General features: G+C 49.8%; 2 protein-coding genes across 5 annotated transcripts in view; one reads left to right on the top strand and one right to left on the bottom strand.

The window, feature by feature from the left end:
* The window catches only part of LOC100121164 (myb-like protein A), a 43725-nt gene extending 30553 nt beyond the window's left edge, over positions 1–13172 (top strand). For both annotated transcript variants that reach the window (XM_001604702.6, XM_016987099.3), the window contains exons 2-6: positions 5091–5442; positions 6470–8303; positions 8615–9111; positions 11071–11191; positions 11456–13172. In XM_001604702.6, the coding sequence (XP_001604752.1) occupies positions 5115–5442; positions 6470–8303; positions 8615–9111; positions 11071–11191; positions 11456–11492 (2817 nt within the window). In that variant the 5' untranslated portion in view covers positions 5091–5114 and the 3' untranslated portion in view covers positions 11493–13172. The remainder of the gene's footprint in view (positions 1–5090; positions 5443–6469; positions 8304–8614; positions 9112–11070; positions 11192–11455) is intronic.
* LOC100121142 (PDZ domain-containing protein 2) overlaps positions 12099–16015 on the bottom strand; it is a 30146-nt gene continuing 26229 nt past the window's right edge. For all 3 annotated transcript variants that reach the window (XM_031922572.2, XM_016987100.3, XM_008203997.4), the window contains 4 exons: positions 14581–15337; positions 13198–14321; positions 12364–12562; positions 12099–12272 (listed from right to left, as the gene is read on the bottom strand). In XM_031922572.2, coding sequence (XP_031778432.1) covers positions 12224–12272; positions 12364–12562; positions 13198–14321; positions 14581–15337 — 2129 coding nt within the window. In that variant the 3' untranslated portion in view covers positions 12099–12223. The remainder of the gene's footprint in view (positions 12273–12363; positions 12563–13197; positions 14322–14580; positions 15338–16015) is intronic.

Below are 16015 nucleotides of genomic sequence, written 5' to 3'. Positions count from 1 at the left end.
TCCAGATCTCGGAGGATGCCTCCGTGCACGTTTGATTGATTTGGCCTTTTTATACTTTGTTGCACTTTGAGATGCTTGGAACATTACTCCTTTAATGGGTTTATTCAATGAATCTTTCAAAAATAAAATATACGGTTAGATCTCTTTCCCAATAACACTTGTGCATTGCCCAGTCAAAAGCGTGTCGAAACCAGTGAGGAAAAGACTCTGATATCCATTTTCCATATTGATCAGATCCTTGTCGAGAGAGAGAGAGAGAGAGAGAGGGAGAATGAAAAAACCGTACATCCTTTCTTGGATACCGCGCACACCACGTCCGTTAATCCGACGAAATCCGTTTTCTATTTCAAAGCGCATTATCGACGGCCAACTCTGGTCAGAAATGTGAAACTCGAGATGGAGACGTTGAAGCCGGACCGCGCGATAACCTCGATTTACAATATATACACGTATGTGTGTATAAATGTCGATATATCTGTCTATTATCTGGCGATTTCGCGATTTTGCCGACCTCGAAACCTCCATCTCTATTACCCGCCACTGCACTTTCGACGGCTGCTGCAGCATGTATATGGTATATCCCAGCGGCGGTTCCGTTGCGCACACACGTTACTATATAACTTTTTTCCTCACGTGGGAAAACTGGTTTCTCCTTTTTTTTTCATCAGGAAACGCCGCGCGGCGCGAAAAACTTATCAATCTTCCTTCGCGGAATAACTTTCGCAAAATGTGTACTCAATATCGTATATATAGAAACGCGTTAATCTAGCGATCTGTAATCGCGCATTTTCTAATTAGAATTGTGATGCAGGACTTTTTCATGCAAATGCCAATTCTTTTCACTTCACTTTTCATCCTGTATACCTATCTATACGTGTATATATATATATATATATATATATATATATATATATATATATATAGATGAAAAAGGAAATGAGATAGTCGAGCGCTCGATCTTATACTTCGGACGCGTCGTTGCACGTGCTTACGCGAGTACAAAAGGAAGTACACTTTCATCCTCGCTATTTCTCGCCGATCCTTAATCGTTCTCGGATTTAGAGCTCATCTTTTTAAACTTTTATATCGCGCAGCGGCTTATAAATCAAACTCTCGCACGACTATGAAAAGCTGCGCGTATCTACAGTTACTCGCGGCGCATAGCTTTGCATTCGATTTCCGCGCAGAGTGCGATAGAGAGAAAAAAAACCTATAATACCACGGCCATTTATTAAGCCGGTATAAATAACGCAAAAGGTCTCCTATAAAAGTCGAATCATCAGAGAGCCTGTCAGTCTGCAGCGCGCGGCGGCGCAAATTCGCCGATTTATCACGCGGCAATAAGCTTTTTCCACGAGCGGTGTACGACGACGCGGAGAGGGCAGAGGCCATTTTCCACTTATCTATTCCACAGACTCATTCCTCGCGTATATATGCGCACATTATGCGCAGGGAAAACGAGCGCTTTATCCAAACAGAGCCGATCGCCGTCGTCCATCATTTCCGCGCGCGCGTTCATCAAAAGGCGCAGCGCGGGGCAACAATGGGAGTATTAGCACGCGATTCCCCTGTCATCTCTCTCTCTCTCTCTCTCTCTCTCTCTCTCTCTCTCTCTCTCTCTCTCTCTCTCTCTCTCTCTCTCTCTCTCTCTCTCTCTCTCTCTCTCCCCTTCGCTTTTTACCTTCTTCCGCGGGCAAAAGTGCAAAAAGGGAGCATCATCATCCCCTCGCGGTGTGTTCCGCACCTGTTGCGCGTCGGTGATTACTCTGGCCCTTTTATGATTTATGTTAATCTGCCGCAGCGGCGTATTAGCCATGCGGTCGCGCGCGGCCAAAGAGAGACGCGACGACGACTCGCGCGCGCACACACACACATACACACAAGGGAACTGCAGTCATGAAACATGTCGTGACGGCGCGAGGGTAATTGTAGCTAATTTCGCGGCTCGCGCGCGAGCGAGCAACAGAGAGAGAATGCGAGAGGGCTATTCTTTCTGCTGCAGCTGCGCCTGGAGAGATGCTTCGCTCTCGGACGCTCCTCCGATTTTCGAGTGACATTTCTCAAACATCGTTTCGTACTTTTCCGATCGTGACGTACAATATGGCTGATGCAGCTGAGAAGGCGTATAAATTACTGCCCGAACACAGGACGCGACTATCTCCTCAAAGTGATTTAGTGCGTAGTTCCAGTATAGAGAGAGAGAGCATTTTGCAGCAATTACCGCCGTGCGCTGTGTAATAATGATAAGGATAAACTGCGACGTGGTGTTATAATTTTCGATATTAGACCCGCCGCCGCGCACGCGTAATTATAACATTGTGTACACCTCTGATGCGGAGAGCGCTGTGTAATCACGAGTAGGAAAGTGGTCGCGTTCTAATAAGGAAAAAGGACGGAAAAATCGCCCGTTTAGGGAAAGCCAGTACACATCAGCGAAGGAAAATGAGTTTGACATTGCAAATGCTGCGGGATAATTTTGATAAACATTCATTTGAACGGTTCAATATTGTGCCCGTTTTCAGACGGCCAAGCGACACCTCGAATTAATGAGTCGAATAAAGTAATTTGTACTACATGCGAGAGAAAGTTTTATGCACTTTCTCGCGGACGTAATTTAATTTTTTATCGCTTTACGATATCTCTCAACGAGGTTACTTATTCGCTGCGACAATGTACATTTACACTACGGTTTATGGCTTCCTTATCAATTTACACCTGTTGTTCCGATAATAACACGCGAAATTACATTTCCTCGCCGAACGCACTCTAAAGCCAAAATATTACGATTCTCGCATACGTTGCGCAACTGTACAAGCACACAAGCACATTACGCGCTGAAAATCAATCAAATGAATTCCAGCGCGTCAAAGAGGTGAAATATCACGCGGGGAGCGTCCAGCAATTAGACTGAAACGAGAAAATTCCCCGAGAAATATATAACAGCGAGCACATAGGCTCGTGCGTGCGTGGCACGAAAGAGAGAAATATACAAAATAAAAATAGACTCCATCGCGCACAGAAAGAGGGACAGAGCATACGCAGTAAGTGGTTAAGCTCGTGTAATAGCCTCGAGGCGTTCTGTAGTTGGTCTTCGCTGCTGCCGCTATACAACCGGACACGCGCTTACACGTACGCTCGTATATACAGGCGTATAAGGGATGCACGACACGCACGGAATAGACGAGATGAATCATCGCTGCTGCTGCCGGTATTTGTCGGTAATTGACGGGCCGATGACTCTTCCAGGCTGTGCGTAGCAGTTTAAAGTGTACCTATATACACGCTGTGGGTTATGCAAGCCGCGGATCGACTCGCGGCGGATGATAATAGGAAATGAAAGTTATTAGCGTTTTGTTTTGATTTTCCCTTCGTTTTGCTATTCTCGCCGATGTAATTGGATCGAAGATGGAAAAGGAGAAAGACCGGCGCATTAGATTGTAATGTCGCCGGATACAATTTTTACTTTTACTGCTCCCGTGCCCGTGCGTGGTTCTGCTTTCTTTTGTATAAGCGCGGGTTAATTAAAATGCGCTTGCGCGAGGATGAAAATATCGCCGCAGCGAATATGCTTTGTACGATCATGATGCTGAAAACCCACATACGATTAGCCCGAGAGAGAGAGAGAGAGAGAGAGAGAGAGAGAGAGAGAGAGAGAGAGAGAGAGAGCTGGGCAATATCGAGTCGGGCCGGTATGGTGGTCTATAATTTTTGAAATCGTGATCGTAATTAAGCAGCGGTGCGGCGGCGCGCACTCGATGAAAACGCGGAGAGAAAAGAGGCTCGCGATCACGCCGCCGACAAAGTTCTCACTCTGGAAACAGAGCTAAATGCAGCTCGCTCTATGGGTGGCCCATCGCGCCTTTCCCAGGCTCATCGCCTGCGCTTTTTGGCTTTGATTTCTCTCGACTCACGCTCATGCCCTTTTCTCACCCGATCTCTCCCTCTCGCTCCCTCCAATTTGTACCTACGAGGTCTCTATCTTCCTCCTCCGCCGCAGCGCAGCCTCGTATTATACACAGGCGCGCGCGTTGTGTGTGTGTGTGTGTGTGTGGAGGTGCAGCATCGCGACAGGTGGTTTTTCCCCCAGAACGAAATTAACGAGTACTAACGATTATCCCCTCGCGCGCAGAGGCCTCTTCTCGCCGAATCTATATGTGCTGCGCGGCTGTATCGTCCAAGAGAATAAGAGCCAAGTGGAGCTTTAATTGGGGGTTCCTGGGAGTGCGAGAGAGCCAGCCGTAAACCAGTACAGGCCGTCGATGCGATCTTTCTTTTCTGAATCCGCCACGATCGATCGATTCGATCGTTTGTTCTAAAGGTCGGGAGATCTCGCTCGGCCGACGAGGAGCTGCAGCTCCGGGTCACGATCATCTCTTCTCTCTCTCTCTCTCTCTCTCTCTCTCTCTCTATCTCTCTCTCTCTTCGTCTTTCTTTCGTTGTATACTTATACTCGAGCCGGACCCTCCTTAGCCCTGACTTTTATTACCTCTGGGAATGATTTTGTCTCTCTCGAATTCTAGAGGAATATCCTGTTCGATGTTTGCATGCGCCCATTTCTACAATACACATCTCTTTTCTTCGAGAACCTCCTCCCTGGACGTATGCAACATCGTGACGAAGGAGAGAATTGAGACTCGTATATAGGTCTACGTATGAATCAAACAAAGCCTGATCTGATAATTTCAACCGCTGACATCCGTTAATTCATTCGAAGGCTGAGCAGAAATCATTTGTTTTCAAGGCCACTACCATCTAAGTAGTATGTGTAACCTACAAATTCTACTCGTATACGAATGCGATCGGTATTATATTGAGTTTTGCAGCGAAAATATAGAAAAAAATATAAAAGAAAATCATCACTCGGCCGCACGAAATAACGAACGTGAGAAAAAAACGAGCCGCATCTGCGCGTCATTTTAGGGAACATAACCCTAAATTGTCCGCTGCCGGGTTCCCTCTCATTTCTACTAACCGCTTAGCGCCTCAAAACCCCCTCGGCTTCTCTCTCAGCGCCGAACCCACCGAAAAAGAGCCAAAAAAACCTCGAGTGTGGAAGCAAAGAAACATCACTCCCCGCGCTTGTATTGCAGGGCGCTGCTGCCGGCGCAGTCAGGATGTTCAAGCGACTGACGAAGGCCAGGCGCCACAGCGCCGACGAGATCGGCGGCGTGCTGCAGCCGAAGCCTCTGACACTGGAGGAACCACCGCCGCCGCAGCATCAGCCAGGCCGCAAGAATTCCGAGGGTCAAATTCAATCGGCGGCTTACGCTTTCGCATCGAGGGCCAAGTTTTCGCGGAAGAGCTGCGGCGACGCGTACTCGCTGCTCGCTTCGGAGGAGGACGGACCGACGCCCGCGATGCGACAGCAGGAGAGCGGGGATTACCGCGTGGTCACTGCCGTGCCCGCCTTCATCGTCGAACACGAACCTGAGAAACAGAAAGGTTTGTATACCTGCGCATTGTTGATGTTTGTTTTTTTAATCGCGGCCGTTTCGAAATTTGAAATTCCCGCGCGTTTTGAAAGAACGGGCTCAAGGATGCGCGTCTCTCAAAGAACAATTGCTGAAGTTGGATAAACGCGCAGGCCGGATCTTACGTGGCCGTCCAAATGAGTCGACGGCGGTAGATATGCCTCGGTGACTGCACGCGCGCCGAGCTTTGCAACGAGTCCGGGGAAAACGACGTGACGCGTCGCGACGGCGCCTAATTTCTTCCGCGTTTCGTTTTCTACATACATGGTCGGTCTATCAGTTACTACTTCATTTATAGTGTAGAGTCGATATAGCAAATATACGCAAGTTGCCTGGAACGCCTATATAAAAATTTAATGCCTTCGATGCGATCTCGTAAGAGGAAAAATTACGCGTTTACGCATTCATACGCGCGCGCGCGCGTATATTACAGCTCGTTGATTGTAGTAATACTCCGCGAGGAGAGATCAATTGAGCAACTCGTCCGTCAAGCGCAAACATTTATTATATAATAACAATAAATTACTCCTCTACTCACAACTCGGATCAAACTTTTTCCACATCGATTTCAGCCATATACGCGCGGTCTACAACCGTATAAAGTTTTTCGATGCCTTTTTTGCTCGAGAAAATTTATGAATTCTTAATAATCGCAGCCGCGCTGCGGCGCCGAGATAAAAACGCACTTATCATACCGCGGCGAGGCCGACTGACCCACATCGTGATCGTCGCATTAAGAGCATACACATCGTGGCATTCTCCGCGAGACGCGCAAAAAAGCGCTACGCACCGCGCGACACTGAACGTTGACGTCATTATATATATATATATATATATATATATATATATATATATATATATATATATATATATATCAGACGCGTAGCGTTTCGTCCCGACATAACGATCCCGAAAAAAGCGGTCCCTGAAAAGTATGCGAAATATCGGGGCGACTTTTTGTAAACACCCAGTTTACGAACGGCTTGTACGCTTCGCAGGCTTAGGAGTCTGGGGACTGCGAAGGATGAGCAAAAAGATCGACTCGTTTCGGCGCTCCAGCTCGCGGGAGACGATCTGCACGATTCCCGAGCGCCCCGACAGCAACCACAACCTCAACAACAAAAACAACAACAACAACAACAACAACAACGTGGACAGCGCGAACCACAACGTCCGCGACCTGAAGCTGTCCGAGAAGAAGCCGGCGACGGAGCGGAGGTTCTTCCAGAACTCGACCAGGTCGCCCTCGCCCTTCAAGTCCTTCTTCATCCGCATGGGCTCGACGGGTATGCTCAACTCGTCCTCCAAGAGCGGCCGGCGCTCGTCCCAGAACCTCGAGGACAAGCTCAATCGCACGCCCGAAAAGGAGAACCTGTTCAGGAGCTGCAGCACCAGCCAGCTCAACACCAGTCCGACCTACGTCAGGGGGGACGACCCGTCGGAGGGCATCGACCTGCGGATAACCGCGAAGAAAGAGCACGGCAAGACCGTCTCCTGCGACAACCTCAGCGGCCGTCCCTGCACCGAGGACGACGTCTTCGAGGAGAGCACCAGGTCGTCCACTGTCGGCACCGCTACCTCCTCGTCGTCGTTCATCCCCTGCGACTTCGCCGAGCCCGGCAGGGCCGAGTTCATGAAGAAGTCCAGTAGCTGCGACTTTAAAGAAGCCAAGAAGACCAACTTCCCCTACGCCTTCCTCAGGTCCAGGCTGTCTGTCCTGCCAGAGGAGAAGAACTACGTAAACGGCGTGCCGACGACGAACGGCAAGGAGGACCGGCTGCTCTTCAAGACCACCTCGGAGGAGCACTTCCCGGCGATGAAGATCGAGGAGTCGTTCGAGGGCACGACGACGCTCGGCAGGAGGCGGACCTCCAAGAACGGCTACCCCGGCAGGGAATCGCTGCGCTACAGGATGCAGGACCCGAGCAACAGGTACGCCCGGAACTCCTACTCCGAGTTCAAGGAGGAGCAGCTGCAGGACCACAGCAGGTACTTCGGCCCTGTAAACCTCGCGATGATGCACAACAGCGGCCTCGAGGAGAACCACCGGAACTCGATATCGCTGCCGTACCAGGGCAGCGGCTGCCAGGACATGACGGACATCGCCTCCTCCCTCAACCTCGATCTCAGCTACGAGTCCAGCTCCACGACGACCACGACGACGACGACGTCCAACAACGCGGCACTGCTCAGGAATCACCGAAGGAACTCGGCGCCCAGCGGCGAGCAGAGGCTGTCCTCGCACTACGTCAGCTCGAACGAGTCGGGCTACGACAGCGACGGTCCCCGGGGAGAGTCCGCGGCCTCGGAGGCCGAGGCTCTGAGCCTCAAGTGCACCGACAGCTCGGACACGAGCAGCGTCGTCGACTCGGAGCTGGAGAAGCCCATGCGCAGCTCGACGCCTAGCGAGTGCCAGGAGCAGCAGCAGCAGCAGGACATCGTCAAGTACCTGGACGAGCGGATCGAGACGTCGGACCTGAGGTGGCACCAGCAGAGCGCTTCCGGTAGGCTGCTGCCCAGCATCCACCAGACAAACTCGTCGCCCTCGAGTTCGCCCTCCTCCTCTTCCTCCTCGTCCTCCAACTCGATGTGCAATAACGCCGTGGAGGCGCTTGGAATCCAAGCCTCGGCTCACCGCGTCAGGTTACAGCAGGACAAGACGAGGTTTCTCAGCGACATCATCCAGCCGCCCAAGAGAATACGGAGGTGTCGGCTGGTTCAACTGAGTAAGGCAGATCCGAAGGAGAGCTTGGGCATTCGACTGGCCCAGCAGCGAGTCGGCGAGATCCGATACGTCATCGTTCAGCTGGAAACCGACGGCATCGCGCACAGGTAAGGGAACACCGAGGTTTTGTCTATGTCAACTCGGTTTGGGAGCAATTAAAAAAGTATAATTTCTTTTGCATAAGAAGCAAGTTGTTCAACTATCTGAATAATTCAACAACGCTGTTATTTTCGTGTTTTTTTTTCAATCCAACGCTCAATTCTCAACTATGCGGCTTCTCGTTAAAACTTTTCTTCTCCAAGAATCTGCATCTCGGAAGCTCTATACACATAACTGCATCCCCCTGTACCCAACTTGGCTCGTAGTTCCAAAGACCAATTATACAAGTCAATTAACCAGAGTCATTAACAATTGAAAGGGACGGCCGACTGAGGCTGGGCGACGAGATAGTCGAAGTGGAGGGCAAGGATCTCCGTAGCCTCGACAGCCTCGAGGAGGTCCAGGACTTCCTTCGCTCGTGCGAGGGTACCAAGGTCCGTCTGAAGACCGCCTACGAGGAGACCATGCCACAGATCTTCCTCGGCTCCAACGAGACCGACTACCTCGAGAACGCGCGCAACCTCTCGAGCCTGAGTCTCGTGGAGAAGTCGCTCCAGGAGGTCGGCGTCGGCAAGAAGCGACCGGACTACCTCGCTCTGGAGCCGAACACCCCGACGACGACGACGACGACGACGAGCCACCACCACCACCAGTACACGACCAGGCACGTGGCGAGGTTCGAGAAGGGCCTGGGAAAGCCGAGCCTGGGCTTCAGCGTCGTCGGCGGTAAGGACAGTCCGCGCGGCGACATGGGCATCTTCGTGAGAAGGGTCTTCCCTGGCGGTCAGGCCGACGTCTCCAAGGCTCTCTTTCAAGGTAGGCTCTCTCGCTTAATTGTGTTGCTCTCCGCGGGCTCTTTTCTTTGTCTCCCGAGAACGAGAGCACTTCCTCTCCGGCATTTCTTTTTCCTCGGTGAAAAAAAACGAGAGAGGAAACGTCGAGAGCTATACGCGCTTCAAGCGTGTAATCGAGTTGAGGAGGGAAAGGAACAGGTAAGGAGGCGCTCTGTGGGTTTTCGAATTAGTTTCGTTGTAGGCTGTGTATTTCTGGAAAAAGGGCCTGAGAATCTTTTTTTTTTTAAGAAAGCCCGACGCATCGCGTTGCATCATCGCCTCTTGTATCGGGAACATTGATTTATCTATCCGATCTTTCATTAGCCCGACGCATCTAACTCAATTAATCCGGAGAAAAAAATCAACGCCGTAAAGAAAACCAATAGCTACGGAGTCACACCTGGTCGAGCGAGTAATCGCCGCGCAAACAATAATCATTAATATCTGTACACAATAATCGTCGGAGTAAGAACAAGCCTGCGGTGCTATTCGTTTCGACATCGGCAAGTTTAGTGCGGCAGCACGTACTACGCTCACCGCCGCGAGGAGAATTCTCGCCAGGATTCCGAGCATGTGTCGAACACAGCTCGAATCTCTAATACCCTTTCTGCGTACGACGGTCGCATCTTCAATAGGACTCGTTCGAATTTTAAGTACTTTCTCGTTTCCTCTGCGTTTCTTTACCTCTTTCGTCAATGACCACTACATCGCCGATAAACAAATGCAGTCGACACAACAATCGACGCTTGTAAACCGTCGTTGCAATTAATCCGAGAGACACTGCTGATGACGATCGGTTACGAGAATCTACGTTCGCGTTTCGCAATCGTCACAATTATTCTCCGTCAATATAGGTATGAGATGACTTTTCTTATCGACATCAGCGAATTCTTTCACCTGCGCTCTTGGCGGACGAAGCGCAAAAAGTCGCGGATTACGAGACGACGCAGCAGCTATCCGTACACTCGTCTCGTTATTTATGCATTCTCGGAATCGAACGCAAAAGAAAGAAGCAGCAGCGAGCAGCGCGCGGTCATCAACCGGCTCTCGATAGATGTCGAAAAAGTGCTTAGAGTGGATGCGCGCGCGGTTCATCAATACTAGATCCTCGTTTCTTTCGTTGTCGACCGGCCGTTTACAGCGAGCGCGACGCGACTCGGGTTGCAAGCCACTTTTTTCTCGGTCGCGCTGCTTTGGTTTTATTTCGTGTGTATAGAAGATGTATGGCTGAGTTAGGAGAGCCTGTCACGTGCTTGCATAACGGTCTGGAGGCGCGCCGCTGTCGGTTGGGTTGCTCGCTTGCAGGCGCATAAGAACGTTGACCAGGTGGTCGACTGCGATTTCGAACTGTAATTTCAGATCGAATTACGAACGGAGACTTTTGTTGGGATTACACCGCGCGACACCTGTCGAAGTCGTAAGAGACGACGCGACTTTCTCGCGCGCGGTAAAAATCGACAATTCAATATCCTCGCTCATTTGCATCTGAGTTTCGATCACATAAAAACGTGTAAAATAAACTGCCTCTCGAATTTCTCCTCTATACTCTCTTGTAGGCCCGTAAAGTAGCGAACAACCGATAAAACGCTTAGGGCATAGGACGACTGCAATAAAGCTGCTCATCCGCGGCTCATTGACGAAGCAGTGTTAATTTCACGTATTATGTGAATGAAAAAGAAACAGCGGCGCTCAGTAGGTTACTGCGTCTGCAGCTCTCGCGCGGCAAGTGAAATTCAGGTTGCGTACTGACCCGCGACTCCGCGGAGATCTCGGCTCGCGTTTAATGGCTATGTGTTATTAGAATGTGAAGGAAGCGACGTTTTTCCGCTGCTCGCTCTTGTAAACGAACGGCGACCTACTTAACGGATTCGCGCGACAAACGCACACTATGATCTGATGTTTATAGGATGAATCTTAATTCGAGCTGTAATTCTTGTTGCAGGTGACGAGATACTGACTCTCAATGGGAAAGTTCTCAAAGGATGCACGCATCAGGAGGTCATCGAATTGTTTAAAGCCGTGAGGGAGGGTCCTGTTGAGCTAGAACTCGTGAGAAGACACAGGTAATTCTTTTTATCCTTGTTTATAGTTTCTTTGTGCACCTGAATCAGTTTCAATCTATCATTACCGCATCGAGTAGCTGAATGGCCATCAGGTATTCGAAGATTTCAGGTTACAAAAGAAAGCTATAATAGCATCCTTTCTCCGAAGATACTTTATGCGACTGCTAAAGTTATTGCATTGATAATTCAATTGTTATGATTGCTGAAAGTATAATCAAGTGATAATGAATCGAATAGCGAATTAATCTCGACGTTCTTTTTCAGGTATCAAAAAGTCCCTCTGCAGACGGCGCCGTACTAGAGACCGCAAACTCATGGAGAAGACAAAGAATATACTGCCACCCGTGCCTGCTTTACAGTTTTTAGAAATTATACTATTACGAGGACTCTATCGACGATTCGAGAAGCATCAAACGAATTCTTAGATTCTAGTCTCTGTTTCTCATTGTTCTACGAATTATTATTTTTCCCTCGTTGTTTTATTACGTACTTTATTATTATGCGTTTTATATAATTTATTGATTGTTCGGCGCTGCTACCAGCGCAACAAGCTACCTATTAATTGTACCATAAGAAATCTAGAAATGATCGAATAATCGATTTTTATGAATTGTACATCGATAGAATTTTATATGTGTATATGCTGACGTATCGCCTTGTTATTGTACATTCACAACGCGACTAAGATTTTTTTTAAATTACTTTTAAGTGTCTCTTTGATAGCTCAGCGATCTTTGAAGATTTGTATGAACATAAAGAGTTTAATTGACTACGTTTTTCGATTGCAAGAGAAAGAGATTTAACTGTAAGACTTTTTTTATTGAAACAAGTAATCGTCTGCGTAGTTCGAAGATACAAGAAGAACCTAGTTCTTACATTGTAACATTAAGTTATTGTAATATAAATCTTTTTTTATATAGTTACATAGATTTTTCAATTAAATAATATATTTATTCTTCAACAATTTTACAATTTACAATATTTACATTAAAGTAATATCTGATATCTATAGCAATGTACAGATTCCATTCGTCACGTGTCGGCCATCAGCAGATCGGCGCAAGATTTGGCTTTTAACGCTCTGAAACAGACGATAAACATATTAGTGTTTGTGCATTAGAGAGAAAAGCGATCATTCCAAAATTTCGTTAACGCTTGTAATTTATACTCACTGCGTATCTCGATTTCGAACTCGCCTACAGAGATGCAATGCGATGGGCCCGTTTTTGATGTTTCTGAACAGCTGGACGGCTTCGCGGTGCGTCAGATCGTGACATATCTGCCCGTTGAGCGCCAGAATTTCGTCTCCCGCGCGCAATCGGCCATCTTCGGCGGCTTGGCCGGTAGGCAGTACCGATTTCACGAAGATGCCTGTGAACAGTCAAGCGAAATTCTGGTCAAGCCAAGCACACAAACACACACACAAACACACAAACACACACACACACACACACAGAGGATCTCGAACGAAACTTTGTAAATATGTTGACTATATATTGAACGTTGATTAAAATGAGCATTTATTTAAAACGGCGGAAAAGTGCGGTCTATTTATTGAAATTATGCCAAAATAGAGTATATTGTATATTATATAGAGAGAAAGAGAGACGTACTATCATATGGTTAGCGCGACAGAAATTTTATGTACATAATTTACTGCCAATTTTATAGGAGCATATCCGTACGTTATCTTCCGAAAATTTGTTGACGCCACGATTGTAATACGTTATATTGTGTGGACACGATAAACCGTTGCTTGAAGCAATTCATTATCACGAAAGATGAAAACTAAAAAAAAAACTATCGATCGATTATATACCGTTCGCCACGATGTAGAGCATTCGAAACTAAAGATCTATTTTTCCAACAAGCAGAGATTTAATATTTTGTTCTCCCATGTATATCAGTTTATGAAACTATGTTACTGAGAAGCGAAAAGTATACCAGCAATAATAAATCTATACCGATAATAAGCTAAAAAGAGATGTAACGTTTAATTTCCATACCGATGCTCCCCTTCGGACTGTCCCTTCCGCCGACGATCGTGAATCCCAGTGACTTCTTGCCGGCTCCCTTCTCGAAGACGACGGTGAGGAAGGTCGACATGGTGTTCCTGGGCCTCCTGGGCAGCGTGCAGAAGTTCGGCAGACTCTCCATGGATTTGTCGTTCTCCTTGGCCGAGTTCTTTGCCTCGTCGAGCTTTCGGTTGCTCCTCTGCCGCCTGGACTGGTGATGCTTCCTGAAGTGCGACGGTTCGGGCGTGACGATGACCCCGTGGCCGTTCTCGATGCTCACGTTCTCGTAGTCTACGCTGCTCTCCATCAGGCGCTTCTGCACCGGCAGGTTGCTCGGTATCATCCTGGACACGACGATGTCGATCTCGCCGGGCGCCCCGCCGCCGCTGCTCAGGATCTTGCGGGCCTCCGGCATCGTCAGGCCGCGCAGCCGCTTGCCGTTGACGATGAGGATCTCATCGCCGATCTTGAGGCTGCCCTCCTTGTCGGCCAGGCCGTTAGGCACAACGTGGGCCACGAGGTAGCCCGCGGAGTCGGGCGTCTTGGCGATGAAGATGCCGAGGCACTGCTCGCTCGTCTCCCGGTGCAGCTTCACGATGAGCGTCTTCTTCACGCTGGCGTTGCTCCGGATGACCTCGAGCTTGCTCGGCTCGGGCGTCGACTCCTTACTGCTCAGCGCCGGGGAGGACAAGCCGACGTTGCTGTCCACGGCCTCGTCTAGCAGCGACGTGCTCCGGAAGAGCCTGAGCTCCTTGCTCCTCAGCTGGCCGTGCAGGTGCGGCGCGCTGGGCCTCCTGGGCGGGATCTTGGGCGGCAGGCCGAGGACGGTGGGCTCGGCCGAGCTGCCGTGGACGAGGGACTCGGAGGCGACGCTGCTGCACCTGTCGTCGAGCAGCGAGCTGGTGGCCGAGTCGTTGTCGAGAATGCCCGAGTCGTTGTCGTTGTCCTCGGGCTCCTGGTCGTGGTCCTCGAAGAGCGGGTTCGTGCGCAGCTCGTCGAGGCCCGGCAGGGTGCCGTAGGAGAAGCTGCGCAGCCGCTTGCGCTCCTTGTCCTTGCTGTCGCCCTCCTTCTTGTAGATCTTGCCGATGAGCTTGCTCGTCGAGCTCTTCAGGTACCTGTCGGACATTACGAAACGCGTGAATCATCGCGCGCGAGGAACCGGTATTCGAAAGGCTCTGCAGCCCCTTTTTGCCATTTCGCATTAATGCAAGAAGCCGCGCGCGTCTAGTCGCCGAAAGATTGCAAACTCGTTTTTTCTAGACTAGTCCGGCGGCATTCCAGCGCCGCAACTAAGCGCGTCTTTCCGCAAATGTAACTCGCAGCTGGCTTGTACTCGAGGCGCGCGGGGGAAAATAGAGTAATTCTCGTGCGTACCTGTTTTGCATCGCTCGGAACTTGGCGGCCAAGCAGCTCGACGGCGTGACGGTATCGAACTTGGACTTGCCGGCGGGAGTCTTGCCCTCGACGCCGGCGGTCTTCTCGTCGTTGGCCGGTGGCTCCTGCTCGTTGTCGCTCTTGGCCGAGCACAGGGTGTCCTTGCTCTTCCTCCAGCGCCGGCGCCTCGGCTTCGGGCTCTCGTTGAGCTTGAAGCCGAAGAGGACGAAGCGCTCGTCGGACTGTCCCATGCAGGGCAGCCTGCTCTGCGACTTGGATCGGCGCTTCCTCTTCTTGAGCTCCTCCTCCTCCTCCTCCTCCACCTCGTCCTCCTCGAGCTCCTTGGCAATGATCTGCTTGAGATCGTTCTCGCATATCGAGCGGCGGAAGTCGTTCCTCGCCAGGCCGGCGTCAGCGGCGCGTAGCTCGCACATCGAGCGGAACTGCTGCTGCCTCTGGAACTCGAGATCGTCCTCGGGCTCCAGGTCGCAGAGCTCGGCGTGGTTGCTGTCCTTGAGGAAGCTCAGCCGCGTGTTGCGCACCCGGTCCAGCAGGGGGTTCTTCTTCTCGCAGCTGGCCTTGCGCCGCTCCTCGCGGATCTTCTTCTTGTCCTTCTTGTGCTGGCTCGAGGAGCCGGAGCAGCCCGAGGAGGATATGCGCTCGGTGGTCACGCTCGAGGTCTGCACGTTGTAGCAGTTGCGCTCGGACTCCTCCGAACTCGAGGATCGCCTGCGGCTCCATCGCACTGGTGACATGTCTGCAAGGTCGAATTTACGGAATTAGTGGCCGGCTGGCAAGTGCATTGTTTGCGCGTTTGGTATCGTTAGACTTTGTTAGAGGTGCGTTAATAATTGAGAAAAAACGCTCTGCGCAGGTGCTTTTTATAGGTATGCATGCGCGTCATACACAGCAGTCCGCGAATGTTGAGCGTAGCTTCGGTGTTATTCGACTTTTAGTGGAAACGTGACTCGATGTTATTATAGTGTCTAATTTTTCATCGATAATTTTGCAGTATTCCGCTACGTTCGGAATAAATGTCTGCAAATTCGTACCATTAATCCAGATACCTCGAAACGCAACGTAGTGATTATGAGATATAGGGTGAACCAATTCCTCGTAATCACAAGTAATTTTTTTCTTCGTGTAATCACGCGACCGTCATTTCATTGAAGAGAAAATCGCATTGATCGTCTGAATTAATAAGCGAAGATAGTGTGTCAGGCGAGTTATCATCAATAAGTATATAAGCAGACGGCGGAGCAGATGATTCATAGAAAGTCTCTCTCGAGAAAGTATAAGTAGAATGCTCAGTATAAAACACACTATTATCGTTCGCTCAACTCGGCGCTCGGCGACTCATTGAAGCGTTTTTGCACACACGCACACATCAACGTCTCTTAAATTTGCAGGAATCCACGTGAGCGCCACTACAACA

This window comes from Nasonia vitripennis, chromosome 2 (genome assembly GCF_009193385.2).
Source record: "Nasonia vitripennis strain AsymCx chromosome 2, Nvit_psr_1.1, whole genome shotgun sequence".
NCBI classification, from domain to species: domain Eukaryota; kingdom Metazoa; phylum Arthropoda; class Insecta; order Hymenoptera; family Pteromalidae; genus Nasonia; species Nasonia vitripennis.
The sequence above is the reverse complement of the archived record's forward strand: the minus strand, read 5'-3'. Positions and strand labels throughout refer to the sequence as shown.